A 20,518-nucleotide genomic window follows, 5' to 3' on the forward strand; every position below is an offset into this window, starting at 1 on the left:
TCTGATTCCTGTGATATCGGGATTCTCCTGGCTCCAGCAACACAATCCCCTCATTAACTACTGGTGCCATCATGGGTTGTAGCCCGTTCTGCCACGCCCATTGCCTGAAGCCAGCACAACCCGCCCCGGGACGTCTTCCTGGGGGCTCGGAAGGTGCCCCGGACCTTTCCACCATTCCCGCGGTTTACCAGAACCTCTGGAAGGTGTTCAGCAAGGCCCAGGCCACTTCGCTCCCTCAGCGCCGACCTTATGACTGCAGGATTGACCTTCTCCCTAGCACGACTCTGCACCGGGGACGACTATCGAGATCAGAGACCAAGGCGATGGAGACTTACATTGGGGACTCCCTTGCTGCAGGATTCATCTGTCCTTCTTCTTCTCCCGCCGGTGCAGCGTTCTTCTTTGTGGAGAAGAAGCACAAGACCCATGCATTGACTACCGGGGGCTCCACAACATAACGGTGAAGAACCGCTACTCGCTACCATTCATCTACACGGCCTTTGAGCCGCTCCAGGGGGCTACCGTGTTTTCCAAGCTGGATCTATGGACCGCCTACCACCTGGTGCGGATGCGGGAAGGCAACGATTGGAAGATCGCCTTCAACATGGCCAGCGGTCACTACGAGTATCTCCGCGACATGTTGAACCGGTTCGTCTTTTTCTACCTAGATGACATCCTCATCTTCTCTGCGCCTTCTTCTCCCACTGCCTCAACGCCACGGAAAGGAATTACGATGTGGGGAATCGTGAGCTTCTCGCAGTGAAGCTGGCGTTGGAGGAATGGAGGCACTGGCTGGAGGGGGCGGAACACCCATTCATCGTGTGGACCAACCACAAGAACCTGGAGAATCTCTGCACTGCCAAGCGCCTCAACTCCAGGCAAGCCAGATGGGCCCTGCTGTTCACACGGTTCAACTTCTCCTTCTCGTACCGTTCGGGATCCAAGAATGTCAAGCCGGATGCACTGTCCCACCACTATAGTCCCAACCGTACCACCCTGGAGCTCGAGACCATCCTTCCCACCTCGTGCCAGGTGACGGCACTCAACTGGGGTATAGGGAAACAGGTCCGGGAGGCACAGCAGTCCCAGCCAAAACCTGGGTGGGGCCTGATAATCGAATGTTTGTGCCTGACACTGGACCCTGGCCTTTGTGCGACAACGCTTTTGGTGGCCTACGATGGTTCTGGATATCGCTGCAATTGTCTCCGCCTGCAAGGTCAGTGCTCAGAATTAGACTTCTCGACAAGCCCTGGCTGGTCTTTTGCAACCACTGCCTGTCCCTCACCATCCCTGGTCCCACATATCCCTGCATTTTGTCACGGGTCTGAGGGCAACATTGCAATCCTGACTGTGGTTGACCAGTTTTCCAAGGCCGCTCACTTCATTCCTCTCCCCAAACTACCCTCGGCCAAGGAGACAGCTCAGCTCATGGTGCAGCACGTCTTCCGGATCCATGGACTGCCCGTGGAAATGGTCTCCAACCGGGGCCTCAGTTCTTGTCCGGTTCTGGAAGGCATTCTGTGACCTCATTGGGTTGTCACGCCAGTCTGTCCTCTTGGTTTCAGTCCAATGGCCAGTCGGAGTGAGCCAACCAAGAGCTTGAGACTACTCTGCGCTGCCTGGTCTCCACCAACCCCACCTCCTGGAGCCAGCAGTTGGTGTGGGTTGAGTACGCCCGCAACACCCTTCCCTGCTCTGTCACGGGCTTATCTCCGTTTGAGTGTTCCCTGGAATATCAGCCCCTGCTCTTCCCCGAGCCGGAGGAAGAGTTCGGTGTACCTTCTGCCCAGATGTTTGTCCGCCACTGTCGTCATACCTGGAGGAGAGCCCGGTCGGCCCTCCTCAAGACCACCTCCAGGTATCGATGACAAGCGGATCGCCATCAGATCCCGGCTCCCCAGTATCGTCTCGGGCAGAAGGTACGGCTATCCACCTGGGATCTGCCCCTCCGATTGGAATCCTGCAAACTCTCCCCCTGGTTTATCAGCCCATTTCCCATCTCCAAGATTATTAGCCCCTCTGTCTATTGCCAGCCCCTGAATATTAAACCATTGTCAATTTGATGTGTCTGAATCTGGGTCTTACCTTGATTCCTGATAGTCACAATATATTTTACAATTGTTATCTTTTGTTTGTTTTTAATCCCAACCTTTAGCTACCCTCAACCCCTCCCACCTATCTCTGAAGACCATCCATTTGGATTTCTATTTGCCATATATTTAACTGTGCTGTTTAAAAATGTTCTGAACCTCAGTACATTTTACGGACACAGTATATTGTACATTAGTTATCTTGTCTCAGGAGTGGCACAGCAGTCTAAGACACTGAATCGCAGTGTTAGAGGTGTCACTACAGACCCGGGTTTGATCCCGGGCTGTATCACAACCGGCCGTGATCAGGAGTCCCATAGGGCAATCAGGAGTCCCCATTGGCCCAGCATTGTCCGGGTTAGGGGAGGGTTTGGCCGGGGGGGTTTTACAAGAAGGCCGTCATTGTAAATAATAATTTGTTCTTAACTGACTTGCCTAGTAAAATAAATAGTTGTTTTTAGTCCCACCCTTCAGCTCCACTCAATCCCTCCCATCTATCTCTTAACACCATCTATTTTTTATTTGTATTTGCCATATCTTTTTCGACTGTGCTGTGATGTATCTTCTATGGATTCCTAATATTCTGAACAGGTCACTCTGTATATTCTATTGAGTCTGTAGAAACAAAATTTGAACTAAAAGGTACACCATATTAAAAGGGATGGCTTAAGATACATGTACTGAAAACCAGTGGTGGTCAATGCCATTTTTTTTATGAGCATGGCCTTTTATTCTATTACTGCATATTGGATGACTGTCATTCATATTCCATTCACCCAGCTCAATGTAACATTGATGGGTTTAGGCTACTACATGATACTCTAATTGTCCCTCTACCCTTCATGAGGTTGCTTACGAATTTAAGTATACATTGTAGGTTCACAGGTCGAGAGAAAAATATAAATAATCAAGGTGACAGACAGTGACACATTCAATACCGCCTCGCACACTCTTTCCTGCATCATTAATCCAACATTTACAAATGAGAGTTTCTATTGGACAAATTCAGGTATGTTTTTCCACGTTTGGTTACGTTTGCTTCCGTTAAGAAAAGTTTTTCAACAGAATCGGCAGTTCACTTTCATAGCAGCCACATACAAACAGCATGATTTCTTTGCTCATTGTATAATTCCTTCTCACATCTACACGCTCTCGTCCACTCACCTTTTCCCTTTGATTGTGGACTTCAGTTCACAAATACAACAGCTGTCAGTGACCAGGCGGAAAAACCTTTCCAAGCCAAACCTTCATAACTTAACCACTAACCGCTACACACAGTCTACATCGTTGTCACCATATTAGCTAACGTCATAGTCAACATAGCTGCTAGAACTCACGCGCTTGTAAATCCGCTACAATCATGCAGTACAGTGTACAGCAAGCAGTTTAGCAGTTCGACGGTGGGCCCGTCGAAAGTGAGAACAAAAATACAAGGAAATATTACTATCTCTCTCTCCCCCTCTGTTACTTCTCCTTCATTTTTGAAGAAATGAATTTATTCAAAACTGTTCAACTATTGTTATTTTCTCTATAGCTAGCTGTCCTTTGCCTACACCATGGTGCTACCCCAGAGATTGCTGTTGAGGCTACTGTAGACCTTCATTGCAAAAAGGTACGTTTTATTAAATTATTTCTCGACGTGAATATATATTTTGTATAGTGTTATCTAAAAATGATCCATTTTTTTATGTTTCACTATTTTTAATTTTACGAAATTATCTGAGGAGGATGGTCCTCCCCTTCCTCCTCTGAGGAGCCTCCACTGCTGAAAACTCTATTGAATGAAAACTCCACAAGAAAATCTCTTGGCCAGCAAGTGAGAGGGTTTTCAGCAGTTGAATTACATTTATTCAGAGAATTGCCTAGGAAAGGCGTAATTTCCTATGTCAGAATCGGGCCCTGAGAAAAATGGGAAATGGTCACATCCTGCAGCCACTAGATGGATCCACTATTCAAATTGTCAAATTACTTTAAAGTAAACATGTTTGTTTGAATAAAAATAAGATACTATGTTTACACGTTTTTTAAACAAATCTATAAATACCGTAAAAGTGTCTATATACACCAGAAGTTTGGGGTCACATTTTTGGTTCCATTAAAATAACATCAAAAACAGTGTACATTTTGTAAGTGACTATTGTAGCTGGAAACGGCAGATTTTTTATGGAATATCTACATAGGTGGCCTTAGACTAGTTGAGAATCTGGAGCATCAGCATTTGTGGGTTCAATTACAGGCTCAAAATAGTCAGAAACAAAGACCTTTCTTCTGAAACTCGTCAGTCTATTCTTGTTCTGTATAACTCGTGTACATCAGTCAAATGCCACTGTTCCTACACATTTTCAACCTACTATGCTTTGTCTAAGTGTGTGAATATATCTTTACATCAGCTCATCTATAGTCCCTCATTATGGAAACGGAAATAACAACACTGTGTTACATATTCATCACAACCAGCTATTGATTTCCTGTGAAGTTAGCTGCTCTCTTTTCAGAGTGTCACATGCCATGGAATGTTGGCCCTGTTCTGTGTTCTGTGTTGTGTGTTCTGTGTTCCCTTCTGTAGCATAGATTCTATGTTCTGGGTTTGGGATCAGATGTCACTTGACCATTTGACAATGATGCCATTGTGACAGGCTACTCCATACGTATCAAAGCAGCACTGATTAACCAGTTGACAGGGCTGGAGAACAATACTGCCCTTCACTGCATAGAGACAGCACAGCCTCTCAGACCCTAACCCTGACACTGAATGAAAGTAACACTGGTCCCATCCCAAATACTCTACATGGAACAAAGCTTAGCATGCTTCCCGAAACTATATAAGAACTGTATTTAGCATAATCCTAAACGTGGGTACCACGTTTAGGATTATGCTAAATACAGTTCTTATATAGTTTCGGGAAGCATGCTAAGCTTTTCTTAAGATGTATTTTCATGGATAAGCAAGTAGTTGTTATTAGTCTACACTTGTTATTATTCTCCCCAATTTGAGTAACTGAATGTCTGTGTAAGCCTAATAATTTTAACGACAGGATTCTCCCAAGCAATAACCAGATTAAAAAACGGATCCATCAACTGGTTTATTCCATTACTATAATAAGCTTATTTACTGTGATATGACTTACACAATTGTCTATATATGGTTGTTTTCATATAATTGTGTATCAGATGAATCCTTGACCTTTTTTATTCGTTGCAAATATTCTGGTAATGTTTTACAGTAGCCACATGAAATTGATTTTCTCAGCGCTCAGAAGGAACGACCTCCGAGCGGTAAAACAAACTAATCTGGCCAATCAAGTGAGCTGTCTGGTGTGGATCACCGCTAGGGAGTGAGAGCTGAGCGTAAAAAAAAAACGAGTTCACGTTTGCCAAACTCCGAAATTGACGGACCATCTCAGAATTGTATTAAAAAAAATTGATTTTGTTTTTTGTTGTTGTTTCAAGATATTGCAACATTGTAAATTAACTTTAGGCTACGTATCCCAGTGAAAGCTGAAGTCACCGTGATACTGAAACCTGGACCTATCATCAACTGAAAGTGGACTTGGAGTCTTCTGAAAATCTATCTTGAAGCCATAATTTGCTGATCTTTATTGCCTTTAAAAACTAACGTCTCATTAACAAATCGAGGACATCTTGGGGATTAAACCGACCTGCTCGACCTGGACATGGTTATTATTGGACTGGTTTGGACCTAAACATGGACTGTTGGCAGGTGTCCGTTCTGTGTGTTATATTTATATCATGTCTACAGCACACGTCGTCTCAAACACAGGAAGGTAGGTGATTTTATGAATGGTGATATGTGCCACTAAATCAAATAGCCAAAAAATAAACTACAAACTTTGCATATAGAGTTGTAAACCAGGAAATCAATTCAGTGTGTATAGGCTGTTCATACTCTTTTAATCAAGCATTCTTGAATTGTTTTGATAATTTTCATGAGAATGTATCACACACACGTTTGTTTTACTATCCTTGATTCCCATTCAAAATCCTATTTTCCATAACCCCTACTCCTACTCCTGAACTCTTAACCTAACACTAACCTTAACCTTAAAACTAAACCTAACTCCTAACCCTAACCCTAGTTGTAACCCTAATCCTAAACCTAACCCCTAAGCCTAAAATAGCCATTTTCCTTGTGGGGACCGGCAAAATGTCCCCACTGGTCCAAATTGTCCTTGTTTTACTATCCTAGACTTCTGGTACCCACAAGGATAGTAAAACCAAACCACACACACACACACACGCACGCGCAAACAAACAAAAGTCTATTTCTCAAGAGGTTACATTCCTGTTCCCAAAGTTTGGTTTGGTTTATTCGGATCCCCAATAGCAGCAGCTATTCTTCCTGGGGCTCACACAAAAACATAAAACACCCCAAGTAAACAAAACACTGATACACTGTTTACTGTTCTTTTCCCCGTTTCACTTGAGGGGATGTGTCGGTCTATCTCCTGGTCTTGGTGACTGTAGATGAATCACCTGTTTGCCCTCTTGAGCCACAGTAGAGCAGAACAGTAGAGCAGAGCAGAACACCTGAACACAGCACAAGTACCTGTGGCCCTGACAGTGACAGGTCAGCATCTCCAACACTAGAACAAGTATCAGTCAAGGCTTTTGCCAGGTTGTTGCGGTGGATTCAGATGATGATACACCAAAGTGTTTTCGGTGCTGTTTCATCCACTTGAAAGTGGGAAACCCCTGGTTGGTTTCATGCAACTCATTGGATGTTTTGTGGGACGAGGACATGTCGACTCAATAAAGGTAGACAATGTCCTGTTGTGTGTAGACTATAGCAAGGTTGACTCTGCATATGCCTCATTAAGCACCTCCTTGGGGGTGTTCAGTTGACCGTTTCAGTCATTAACCAAAACCTTCTATATCCTTCTCTCTTTCTTCATCTTTCTTTCTTCATTCTCACTCTCCCGTTCTTGTTCTCTCTCTCTCTCTCTCTCTCTCTCTCTCTCTCTTTATATCGCTCTCTCTGTCTTTCTCTCTCTGTCGCTCTCTGTCTCTCTCTCTCTCGCTCTCTCTCTCTCTCAATCTCCGGTCTCTCCCCTATCTCTCTCACCCCCCCCCTTCCCTCTATTTTAGAGATCAGATAGCTGCTCTGTTCTTCTCAGAGGAGGGAACTTTTGCTACACTACATTACCACACTGTAATAAGCCTTTCTGATTGCAGTAATATGTCAGCCATTTAGCCAGTGCTGGCAATGTGCCACACACACAGAGCTGATATCCAGTGCCAGGGGACACAAGTGACTGAGAGTCTATTGCCCCTGTTGTAAAGGACACTGGAGGTCAATTGGCTCATTCAAATTGATGACACTTGTTGCTTTGAGTGACTGTTGGCGGTTGTTTACCAGTGAGGAGCGCTGAGTTGGGTGTATACAATAGTTGGTTGTAGTTTGTGTATTTTGCCGTTCATGTTGGAATTGAGTAGTTATTAACGCAACATCCCAATGCTCTGGTAGATAAGAGATTGTTTCATCCTTCGATGCTTTCAGCAAAATAGGAATATGTGCTTGTGTGCACGTGCATCCGTCTATATTTTACTTCCTGATGGATTTTTCCTCACTCTCTCTTTTTTTTCTGTCCAGTCCACACTCCCATCTATGTGTTTGCAGAGGGCTAAAACTGCCCTTTGAGCCCGAATCAGTGTGTGCTGTGGCTGGATTAGGTGCTTTGTGTTGTCCTTTCTAACTCCACTCCTCTTCTGGGAAAATATTTGCTCAGGACTATGTGTGAATGAGCGAGTGTACAAAGATATGGATTACCCATAGGATGTGTGTGTGTGTGTGCGTAAGTACGCGCCTATGTACGTACGTGCGCATGCATGCGTCCTTCCATGCGAGTGCGCACGCCTCCGAGACTTCTCAACATTTTAAGAGCCATCCTTGTCAACTTTCAGCTCTCCATGTATTAGTCATCCTCTGATATCATTCACAAGTTACTGATAAGAAGAGCACCCGAGAAGCTGAAGTTCAGATGTAGTGATAAGGTGTTCCCATTCAATTGTGAGCTACAGCTGCCAACACAGTTGAGACAGTTGAAGGTAATGACTAATGTATTAATAAGGAAGAACAGTTTCATTTCATTGTGTCCAGTCACGCATGCAACTGCTCGGGTTGAATAGCTATGGAATAGATTTAGATTACAGTACTGTATAGTAGATTTGCTTTGTCTCCTGTGGATTGTCGACCTTTTGGGGGAAGGATATCCTTCTCAGCTATTGCGTATATGCAGATGCACAATGTGCATGCATAATGTAGCCAGAATCTGATAGAATGTGCCAATACGGTGTTGTGTGTTTCGATGCTGTTTCGATTGGAGGAGCCTTCCCTGCACATTCAGCATATGCATAGCCGCCATGAATGTGTCTGCACAACATAGAGAGATGTTGTGAGATGCAGAGCTTACACTGCACAATATCTGTGAATGTGACTGTTATAAGTGGCAAATAAGAGATGGTCTCCATGTCTCCTTCCTGCCTCTCTATCTCCCCTCCTTTGACCAGACTGGAGCTCTCCTCTCACACATGGCCTTTTGTCCCATTACCATGATCTCAGCACTGTGGGTCCTCTATCACACACACACACACACGCACACACACACACACACACACACACACACACACACACACACACACACACACACACACACACACACACACACACACACACACACACACACACACACACACACACACACACACACACACACACACACACACACACAGAAGTACTATCTGTCACTGTATCACTCATCACTCTTACTTGGAGTCTGACTGGGACACACTGTTCACATTTATAGCTCAGATCTTTACAATGCTATTCTTTGTCTGGCAAGACCATGTTCCACCCCATCCACCCTCTATCAGCCTGAGGCCTGGTCCACTACATGTAGAGGGGTTATGGCCTGCACTGCTTCAAACACTGCTCCAGACAGGTTTCAGACATTTCAACAGCTATAACATCAAACACAGCTCCAGACACGTTTCAGACATATCAACAGATTTAACATCAAACACTGCTCCAGACACGTTTCAGACATATCAACCGATATAACATCAAACACAGCTCCAGACACGTTTCAGACATATCAACAGATATAACATCAAACACTGCTCCAGACACGTTTCAGACATATCAACCGATATAACATCAAACACAGCTCCAGACACATTTCAGACATATCAACCGATATAACATCAAACACAGCTCCAGACACGTTTCAGACATATCAACCGATATAACATCAAACACAGCTCCAGACACGTTTCAGACATATCAACCGATATAACATCAAACACAGCTCCAGACACGTTTCAGACATATCAACAGATATAACATCAAACACTGCTCCAGACACGTTTCAGACATATCAACAGATATAACATCAAACACTGCTCCAGACACGTTTCAGACATATCAACTGATCTAACATCAAACACAGCTACAGACACTGCTACAGACGCTTTTCAGACATATAAACAGATATAAAGTCAAACACAGCTACAGACACTGCTACAGACACGTTTCAGACATATCGACAGATCTAACATCAAACACGGCTACAGACACTGCTACAGACACGTTTCAGACATATCAACCGATCAAACATCAAACACAGCTACAGACACTGCTACAGACACGTTTCAGACATATCAACCGATCAAACATCAAACACAGCTACAGACACTGCTACAGACACGTTTCAGACATATCAACCGATCAAACATCAAACACAGCTACAGACACTGCTACAGACACGTTTCAGACATATCAATGCACAAAAACATCAGACAAAGTGTCAATAGATTATTCATCACAATTATAGATCCCTCATCAACGTGATGAATCCAAATGTCCAGGTACACTAAATCTGTTGAGCACATTGTGACATAAGTATTTGTAGAAAAGTGCTATGGAATTTGACCGATTCCTTATATGAACAACTCTGACAACAAACCGTCTGTCGTCTGACAACAAACCGTCCTTCTTCCCTGTGTGTGTTTCCTCAGTGGTGTGTCCTGGTACCCAGAATGGGCTGAGCTCCACAGGATCTCAGGAGAACCAGTACAACCTGATCAAGGACCGCTACACAGGCTGCGAGATCATTATGGGTAACCTGGAGATCACTCAGATAGAGGCTGACTGGGACTTCTCCTTCCTAGGGGTGAGAGAGCAGCCATTTTGTTCTATTCTCTGTTCTTGTTCTTGTTCTTGTTTTTGTTGTTGTCTTCTTCTTCTTCTAGTCCATGAGACATGTCCATGAGGCCTCCGTTGGTAATCGAGGTAATCTGTTAATGTGACTGTCTCTAACCTTATTCTAACTCCTGTCCCTCCAGACCATCAGAGAGGTAACGGGCTACATCCTAATCGCCATGAACCACTTCAGACGGCTGCCTCTGGAACAGCTGCGGGTGATCCGTGGTAACAGCCTGTACGACCGGGGCTTCGCCCTCTCTGTGTTCCTCAACTACCCCAAGCAGGGCTCCAATGGACTGCAGCACCTGGGACTCACACACCTCACCGGTGAGGGGAGGAAGGGGTGGAGGAGAGGAGGAGGGAGTGGGTAGAGGAAGATGAGAGATGGAGAGTACAGAAGGAAAGAGTGAGAAGGCGGGATAGTGGATGAACTGAACCGGTGCTACCCTGGGTCAAAGAGAGAGCCAGGCAGAGTGAAGCTCCAGTACCATACGGGTCCAAAGAGGACAAGGATTTCAAGTAGGATACAAATCAAATGAAGTCAAACGTTATTTATCACATGCACTGAATACAGCTGGTGTAGACTTTATAGTGAAATGCTTGACTACGAACCTTTCCTAACAATGCTAAGTAAAAAAAAAAAAGAATGATTAAAAATAAATTGTAACTAAAAGAAGAAGAATCAAATAAAATACACAAGAATGGAGCTATATACAGGGAGTACCAGTACCAGATCAATGTGAAGCTATATACAGGGAGTACCAGCAACAAATCAATGTGGAGCTATATACAGGGAGTACCAGTACCAGATCAATGTGAAGCTATATACAGGGAGTACCAGCAACAGATCAATGTGGAGCTATATACAGGGAGTACCAGTACCAGATCAATGTGAAGCTATATACAGGGAGTACCAGCAACAGATCAATGTGGAGCTATATACAGGGAGTACCAGTACCAGATCAGTGTGGAGCTATATACAGGGAGTACCAGTACCAGATCAACGTGGAGCTATATACAGGGAGTACCAGTACCAGATCAATATGGAGCTATATACAGGGAGTACCAGTACCAGATCAATATGGAGCTATATACAGGGAGTACCAGTAACAGATCAATGTGGAGCTATATACAGGGAGTACCAGCAACAGATCAATATGGAGCTATATACAGGGAGTACCAGTACCAGATCAATATGGAGCTATATACAGGGAGTACCAGTACCAGATCAATATGGAGCTATATACAGGGAGTACCAGTACCAGATCAACGTGGAGCTATATACAGGGAGTACCAGCAACAGATCAATATGGAGCTATATACAGGGAGTACCAGTACCAGATCAATATGGAGCTATATACAGGGAGTACCAGTACCAGATCAATATGGAGCTATATACAGGGAGTACCAGTACCAGATCAATATGGAGCTATATACAGGGAGTACCAGTAACAGATCAATGTGGAGCTATATACAGGGAGTACCAGTACCAGATCAATATGGAGCTATATACAGGGAGTACCAGTACCAGATCAATGTGGAGCTATATACAGGGAGTACCAGCAACAGATCAATGTGGACCTATATACAGGGAGTACCAGTACCAGATCAACGTGGAGCTATATACAGGGAGTACCAGTACCAGATCAATATGGAGCTATATACAGGGAGTACCAGTAGCAGATCAATGTGAAGCTATATACAGGGAGTACCAGTACCAGATCAATATGGAGCTATATACAGGGAGTACCAGTACCAGATCAATGTGAAGCTATATACAGGGAGTACTAGTACCAGATCAATGTGGAGCTATATACAGGGAGTACCAGTACCAGATCAACGTGGAGCTATATACAGGGAGTACCAGTACCAGATCAATATGGAGCTATGTACAGGGAGTACCAGTACCAGATCAATATGGAGCTATATACAGGGAGTACCAGTACCAGATCAACGTGGAGCTATATACAGGGAGTACCAGTACCAGATCAATGTGGAGCTATATACAGGGAGTACCAGTACCAGATCAACGTGGAGCTATATACAGGGAGTACCAGTACCAGATCAATGTGGAGCTATATACAGGGAGTACCAGTACCAGATCAACGTGGAGCTATATACAGGGAGTACCAGTACCAGATCAACGTGGAGCTATATACAGGGAGTACCAGTACCAGATCAATGTGGAGCTATATACAGGGAGTACCAGTACCAGATCAATGTGGAGCTATATACAGGGAGTACCAGTACCAGATCAACGTGGAGCTATATACAGGGAGTACCAGTACCAGATCAATGTGGAGTTATATATAGGGAGTACCCGTACCAGATCAATGTGGAGCTATATACAGAGAGTACCAGTACCAGATCAATGTGGAGCTATATACAGGGAGTACCCGTACCAGATCAATGTGGAGCTACAGTATATGCAGGGAGTACCAGATCAATGTGCGAGGTACGAGGTATTGAGGTAGATATGTACATGAAGGCAGGGTAAAGTGACTAGACATCAGGATAGATCATAATAAGGTATTTGAGGTAGATATGTACACTTAGGCAGGGTAAAGTGACTAGACATCAGGATAGATAATAATAAGGTATTTGAGGTAGATATGTACATGAAGGCAGGGTAAAGTGACTAGACATCAGGATAGATGATAATAAGAGTAAAATAAAGAACAGAGTAGCAGCAGCATATGATGAGTGTAAAAGTGTGTGAGTGTATATTGTTTGAATGTGTGTTGGTATTGTGTGGGAGGGATAGTGTGGTGTGTGTGAGTGAGTGTGTATATGGTGTGTATATAAAGTCTAGTGAGCGTGCGTAGGGTAAGATAGAGTCAGTGCAGATAGTTCAGGTACCAATAATTGACTGTTTAGCGGTCTATTTAAAGTATTACCCTAAACCTAGCCCCAACCACAACCCTAACCCTAGCTTCATATCCACATCCCGGTTCAACCCTAGCCCCAACCACAACCCTAACCCTAGCTTCATATCCACATCCCGGTTCAACCCTAGCCCCAACCACAACCCTAACCCTAGCTTCATATCCACATCCCGGTTCAACCCTAGCCCCAACCACAACCCTAACCCTAGCTTCATATCCACATCCCGGTTCAACCCTAGCCCCAACCACAACCCTAACCCTAGCTTCATATCCACATCCCGGTTCAACCGTAGCCCCAACCACAACCCTAACCCTAGCTTCATATCCACATCCCGGTTCAACCCTAGCCCCAACCACAACCCTAACCCTAGCTTCATATCCACATCCCGGTTCAACCCTAGCCCCAACCACAACCATAACCCTAGCTTCATATCCACATCCCGGTTCAACTGTAGCCCCAACCACAACCATAACCCTAGCTTCATGTCCACAATATTAGAGAGAGAACTAATAGAGTACCAATTAAATGAGGAAAAACAAAAGAGGGTGGACGGAAGAGAAATGACAGAGAGAACAGAAGAGAAGAGGATAGAATCCAGACAAGGAGGACAAACATTGTAATATGTGTAATGTGTTTGCTCTTACCAATGTGGAAAGTGGAATAGTTGAGAAGACACTATGTGGTGTATCGAGTGTGTGGGAGGCAGTAGCTAGGAATCTCTTGGGGTTACTGTAGTACACCACACCCTTAGTGTGCAGACAGGTGTGTAGTGTAGCATGGCGAGGGGGTGAGGAGGTGGGGTGGGGGGGTGGGGGGGGGGGATGAAGGAGGATTGATGGTGAAGACCTGATTAATAATTATGTGTGCATCCCAAATGGAAACCTAATTACCTTTATAAAGCATAGGTTCTGTTCAAAAGTAGTGCACCACATAGGGAATATATAAGGAATCATTCACCATTTGGGACGCTACCCATACTGTGAAAGCAGCATTTCCAGTATTACCGACGACACAGGGTTTCACCTTCAGTTGTATCTGTGTGCTTGTGTACATGTGTCTAACATCTTACACAAACCCTCCAGCTTCCCAGAGAAGAGCAGGTTCTTCCTACATGCTCCAGCAAGTCTGGGTTATTGTTTAATGTAAGGAGAGTCAAATACTGTCTCCCTGTAGAATTCCTGCCAACTAATTTCTCTCTCTCCCTCTCCCTCACCCTCTCCCCCTCTCTCTCTCACTTTCTCTCTCCCTCTCTCTTACTCGCTCTCTCTGCAGAGATTCTGGAGGGAGGCGTCCAGATCGTCCACAACAGGTTCCTGAGATATGGTCCCTCGGTGAACTGGGATGATATTGTGAGGGACAGAGATAGGGCCAATGCTCCCATTGACATCCAGTTGAACGGCGAGAGAGGTCAGTGTCTGTCCATTAGAATAGGACAAGTAGTTAGAGCTAAGACCCAAGTCATAGACTGTTCTCTCTGGTACCACAAGGCAAACGGTACCGGAACGCCAAGTCTAGGACCAAAAGGCTCCTTCACAGCTTCTACCCCCAAGCCATAAGACTGCTGAACAACTAATCAAATGGCCACCCAGACTATTTATATGGACCCCCCCCCCCCCCCCCCCCCCAGTAAGGTCTACTACACCTGTTGTATTCGGTGCATGCGACAAATAACATTTGATTTGATTTTGATTTGATTAGAGCCTGATCTGATGTATTTGCAAAATAAAAAAAGAGATCAGGATTCCGGTTGAGATTCCGAACTCTGGCTAGAGCATGAACTTTGACCTCTTTGACCGCTATTCCTGGGTGAGCCATTGGCTGCTATATCTGACTGGTAATGATGTTTCATTATCTGTAGGGCCTTGTCACCCCTCCTGTGGGGAGAACTGCTGGGGGCCTGATGAAGTGCACTGCCAGATCTGTAAGTTGATCTCTGCCTGCTCTGCCTCTGAATGGTCTCTGAATGGTCTCTGGATGGTCTCCGGATGGTCTCTGAATGGTCTTTGAATGGTCTCTGAATGGTCTCTGAATGGTCTCTGGGTGGTCTCTGAATGGTCTCTGAATGGTCTCTGGATGGTCTGTGGATGGTCTCTGGATGGTCTGTGGATGGTTTCTGGATGGTCTATGGATGGTCTCTGAATGGTCTGTGAATGGTCTCTGGATGGTCTGTGGATGGTCTCTGGATAGTCTCTGGATGGTCTCTGAATGGTCTGTGAATGGTCTCTGGATGGTCTGTGGATGGTCTCTGGATAGTCTCTGGATGGTCTGTTGATGGTCTCTGGATGGTCTCTGTATGGTCTGTGAATGGTCTCTGAATGGTCTGTGAATGGTCTCTGGATGGTCTGTGGATGGTCTCTGGATGGTCTGTGGATGGTCCCTGAAGGGACTTTGAATGGTCGTTGAATGGTCTCTGGATGGTCTATGGATGGTCTGTGGATAGTCTCTGAATGGTCTGTGAATGGTCTCTGGATGGTCTGTGAATGGTCTCTGGATGGTCTGTGGATGGTCTCTGGATGGTCTGTGGATGGTCTCTGGATGGTCTGTGGATGGTCTCTGGATGGTCTCTGGATGGTCTGTGGATGGTCTCTGGATGGTCTGTGGATGGTCCCTGAAGGGACTTTGAATGGTCGTTGTATGGTCTCTGGATGGTCTATGGATGGTCTGTGGATGGTCCATGGACGGTCTCTGGATGGGCTCTGGATGGTGTCTGGATGGTCTCTGAATGGTCTTTGAATGGCCTGTGGATGGTCTGTGGATGATCTGTGGACGGTCTCTGGATGGTCTCTGGATGGTGTCTGGATGGTCTCTGAATGGTCTTTGAACGGTCTGTGAATGGTCTCTGGATGGTCTCTGGATGGTCTCTGAATGGTCTCTGAATGGTCTCTGGATGGTCTGTGGATGGTCTCTGAATGGTCTCTGGATGGTCTCTGAATGGTTTGTGGATTGTCTCTGGAGGGTCTGTGGATGGTCTTTGAATGGTCTCTGGGTGGTCTCTGAATGGTCTCTGGATGGTCTCTGAATGGTCTCTGAATGGTCTGGGAATGGTCTCTGAAAGGTCTGTGGATGGTCTGTGTATGGTCTCTGGATGGTCTCTGGATGATCTGTGGATGGTCTCTCAATGGTTTCTGGATGGTCTGTGGATGGTCTCTGAATGGTCTCTGAATGGTCTCTGGATGGTCTCTGAATGGTCTCTGGATGGTCTCTGAATGGTCTCTGGATGGTCTCTGAATGGTCTCTGGGTGGTCTTTGAATGGCCTCTGAATGGTCTCTGAATGGTTTCTGGGTGGTCTCTGAATGGTCTTTGAATGGTCTCTGGATGGTCTCTGAATGGTCTCTGGATGGTCTCTGGATAGTCTCTGGATGGTCTCTGAATGGTCTTTGAATGGTCTCTGAATGGTCTCTGAATGGTCTCTGGGTGGTCTCTGAATGGTCTCTGAATGGTCTCTGAATGGTCTCTGGATGGTCTGTGGATGGTCTCTGGATGGTCTGTGGATGGTCTCTGGATGGTCTGTGGATGGTCTCTGAATGGTCTGTGGATGGTCTCTGAATGGTCTTTGAATGGTCTGTGAATGGTCTCTGAATGGTCTGTGGATGGTCCATGGACAGTCTCTGAATGGGCTCTGGATGGTGTCTGGATGGTCTCTGAATGGTCTTTGAATGGCCTGTGGATGGTCTGTGGATGATCTGTGGACGGTCTCTGGATGGTCTCTGGATGGTGTCTGGATGGTCTCTGAATGGTCTTTGAACGGTCTGTGAATGGTCTCTGGATGGTCTCTGGATGGTCTCTGAATGGTCTGTGGATGGTCTCTGAATGGTCTCTGGATGGTCTCTGAATGGTTTGTGGATTGTCTCTGGAGGGTCTGTGGATGGTCTTTGGATGGTCTCTGGATGGTCTCTGAATGGTCTCTGAATGGTCTCTGGATGGTCTGTGGATGGTCTCTGAATGGTCTCTGGATGGTCTCTGAATGGTTTGTGGATTGTCTCTGAATGGTCTCTGGATGGTCTCTGAATGGTCTCTGAATGGTCTGGGAATGGTCTCTGAAAGGTCTGTGGATGGTCTGTGTATGGTCTCTGGATGGTCTCTGGATGATCTGTGGATGGTCTCTCAATGGTTTCTGGATGGTCTGTGGATGGTCTCTGAATGGTCTCTGGATGGTCTCTGAATGGTCTCTGGATGGTCTCTGAATGGTCTCTGGATGGTCTTTGAATGGCCTCTGAATGGTCTCTGAATGGTTTCTGGGTGGTCTCTGAATGGTCTTTGAATGGTCTCTGGATGGTCTCTGAATGGTCTCTGGATGGCCTCTGAATGGTCTCTGGATGGTCTCTGGATGGTCTCCGGATGGTCTCTGAATGGTCTTTGAATGGTCTCTGAATGGTCTCTGAATGGTCTCTGGGTGGTCTCTGAATGGTCTCTGAATGGTCTCTGAATGGTCTCTGGATGGTCTGTGGATGGTCTCTGAATGGTCTGTGAATGGTCTCTGGATGGTCTGTGGATGGTCTCTGGATGGTCTCTGGATGGTCTGTGGATGGTCTCTGGATGGTCTCTGAATGGTCTCTGAATGGTCTCTGTATGGTCTGTGAATGGTCTCTGAATGGTCTGTGGATGGTCTCTGAATGATCTCTGGATGGTCTGTGGATGGTCTCTGAATGGTCTCTGGATGGTCTCTGGATGGTCTGTGGATGGTCTGTGGATGGTCTTTGAAAGGTCTCTGAATGGTCTCTGGACGTCTCTGAATGGTCTCTGGACGTCTCTGAATGGTCTCTGGATGGTCTGAATGGTCTATGAATGGTCTGTGAATGGTCTGTGAATGGTCTCTGAATGGTCTTTGAATGGTCTCTGGATGGTCTGAATGGTCTTTGAATGGTCTGTGAATGGTCTCTGAATGGCCTCTGGATGGTTTCTGGATGGTCTCTAGTTGGTCTCTTAATTGTCTCTGGATGGTCTCTGGATGGTCTGTGGACGGTCTCTGGATGGTCTCTTTGGTGGTCATTCTCAATCTCTCTCTCTATCTTCTCCTTTATCTATCCCTCTCTCTATTTCCAGCTCGCTCACTCATTCACACTGTCTACTTTCTTCCCACTCTCTCTCTTTGTGGGTTGTGACATGTTGTTGGCCATACTGTCCCCTCACTAACCCTCCTCTGTCCCCCTCAGTGACGAAGACAGTGTGCGCCCCTCAGTGTAACGGTCGTTGTTTCGGGACCAGCCCCAGGGACTGCTGTCATATAGAGTGTGCAGGCGGCTGTAGTGGACCTCAGGATATGGACTGCTTTGTGAGTGATGAGTACTGCCTCTGTCTCTCTGTCTCTCTCTCGCTGTCTCTCTCTCACTGTCTCTTTCTCTCTCACTCCCTCTCTCTCTCTCTCTCTCACTCTCTCTCTGTCTGTCTCTCTCTCTGTCTCTCTCTCTCAGTCTCTCTCTCTTTTTCTCTCTCTCTCTCTGTCTCTCTCTCAATTCAATTCTCTCTCTCGATCTAAACAGCTTTAAGTGATGGAGTAGGCCTTTTAAACCTAATAAGATTGATACAGTAAAGTAGTTTGTGATTCATTCCTGTATATGTGTTTGTGTGTGTGCGCACGCATGCATGTGTATGCGCGTGTGTGTTTGTGTGTGCGTGTGTGTCTACCTCCCTACTCCCAGGCGTGCGGCCACTTCAACGACTCCAGGTCCTGTGTGCCCCAGTGTCCCCAGACTCTGATCTACAACAAGCAGACGTTTCAGATGGAGACGAACCCCAACGCCAAGTATCAGTACGGATCCATCTGTGTCTCCCACTGCCCCAGTGAGTACCCTCCCTGTGTGTGTGTATTCCATTGGTATTATAACATTCTTTCTTTTGAGTTCCGTATGTCTTACCTCCCTCCCTCCTTCCCCCCTCTCTCCTCTCTCTCTCCCCCCTCCCTCGCAGCCCACTTCGTGGTGGACGGCAGCTCCTGTGTGAGTGGCTGTCCTCCAGACAAGAAGGAGGTGGAGAGGACTGGTCAGAGGCAGTGTGAGCTCTGTGGAGGACTGTGCCCTAAAGGTAGATCCAGCAGTCAATTACACACACCAGGACTCCATTTACTTTCAATGGCTATTGATTTACTGCTGCTAGATTATGCTGGTAGTTTGTGCAAGGATTGCATGTGGTTATTTCTATCATTTTGCTCTGGTATGCGCATATTGGTACAACACAGTGTGCTCAATGATACACGTACGCACTGCGGGTCTTTGGGGCTATGGTATTGAAGTATGGGTTAGTTATGAGGATCCATGATGACAGTTTTCCCATGACTAAAGAGGAGAATATCTCTCTCTCCCTGTTCCATAATCTAGCCTGTGAGGGCACAGGTCCTGAGCACAGACAAACGGTAGACTCCAGTAACATCGACAGCTTCATCAACTGCACCAAGATACAGGGCAGCCTGCACTTCCTGGTCACAGGGATTCTTGGGTAAGTGAGTCTATTACACACGGAGCATTTGGGGTTCCACTGATTGTTTCGTTGGTCCTCATCGTTGGTACATGTGTGTACTGTGGAGTAGAGCTGCTCTGTGTTTTCCAGTGATGACTATAAGAATATCCCACCTCTGGACCCTAAGAAGCTGGAGGTCTTCCGTTCTGTCCAGGAGATAACAGGTAAGTGTGTGTGTGTGTGTGTGTGTGTGTGTGTGTGTGTGTGTGTGTGTGTGTGTGTGTGTGTGTGTGTGTGTGTGTGTGTGTGTGTGTGTGTGTGTGTGTGTGTGTGTGTGTGTGTGTGTGTGTGTGTGTGTGTGTGTGTGTGCATGTGTTATCTAGGTGCATATATTTGCATGCATGTAAACTAAGGTTGCTTAACCATTGTATGTGTGTCTGCTGTCCAGATATCCTAGCCATCCAGTCGTGGCCTAAAGAACTGTCAGATCTGTCAGTGTTCTCCAATCTTACCACCATACAGGGAAGATCTCTTCACAAGTAAGGCTTTGTGTGTGTGTGTTTTCTTGCTTGCGTGCGTGTGTGTGTGTGTGTTGCGCGCGTGCTTATGTGTGCGTGTGCACGTGTGACTGTATGTGTGTGTGTGTCAGAGGAGGCTGGTGGGAGAAGCTATAGGAGGACGGGCTCACAGTAATGGCTGGAATTGAATATATGGAATTGAAAACGCATGTTTGACTCCGTTCCATAAATTCCATTCCGGCCATTACAATGAGCCCGTCCTCCGACATCGCCTCCCGCCAGCCTCCCCTGGCGCGTGTGGATGTGAGAAAGTCCTTATTTCTGTGTAACTCAAACCTCGCGACGTGTTGTCATATAACACGATCCTGTCATTCGATCCGGATATGTCACTTAATGTTCTCCTCTGTTT

General features: G+C 45.9%; 1 protein-coding gene across 2 annotated transcripts in view; it reads left to right on the forward strand.

Moving 5' to 3' along the window:
- Window positions 1–5,383: 5,383 nt before the first annotated feature.
- LOC110491976 (receptor tyrosine-protein kinase erbB-3) overlaps window positions 5,384–20,518 on the forward strand; it is a 30,582-nt gene continuing 15,447 nt past the window's right edge. The window contains exons 1-11 of one of the 2 annotated variants that reach the window (XM_036946885.1): window positions 5,384–5,875; window positions 10,125–10,279; window positions 10,452–10,638; window positions 14,470–14,604; window positions 15,056–15,118; window positions 18,352–18,470; window positions 18,838–18,979; window positions 19,106–19,219; window positions 19,513–19,630; window positions 19,742–19,815; window positions 20,040–20,130. In XM_036946885.1, coding sequence (XP_036802780.1) covers window positions 5,797–5,875; window positions 10,125–10,279; window positions 10,452–10,638; window positions 14,470–14,604; window positions 15,056–15,118; window positions 18,352–18,470; window positions 18,838–18,979; window positions 19,106–19,219; window positions 19,513–19,630; window positions 19,742–19,815; window positions 20,040–20,130 — 1,277 coding nt within the window. In that variant the 5' untranslated portion in view covers window positions 5,384–5,796. The remainder of the gene's footprint in view (window positions 5,876–10,124; window positions 10,280–10,451; window positions 10,639–14,469; window positions 14,605–15,055; window positions 15,119–18,351; window positions 18,471–18,837; window positions 18,980–19,105; window positions 19,220–19,512; window positions 19,631–19,741; window positions 19,816–20,039; window positions 20,131–20,518) is intronic. The other variant, XM_036946884.1, reaches the window with a different exon arrangement.

This window comes from Oncorhynchus mykiss, chromosome 16, assembly GCF_013265735.2.
Source record: "Oncorhynchus mykiss isolate Arlee chromosome 16, USDA_OmykA_1.1, whole genome shotgun sequence".
Lineage (NCBI taxonomy): Eukaryota > Metazoa > Chordata > Actinopteri > Salmoniformes > Salmonidae > Oncorhynchus > Oncorhynchus mykiss.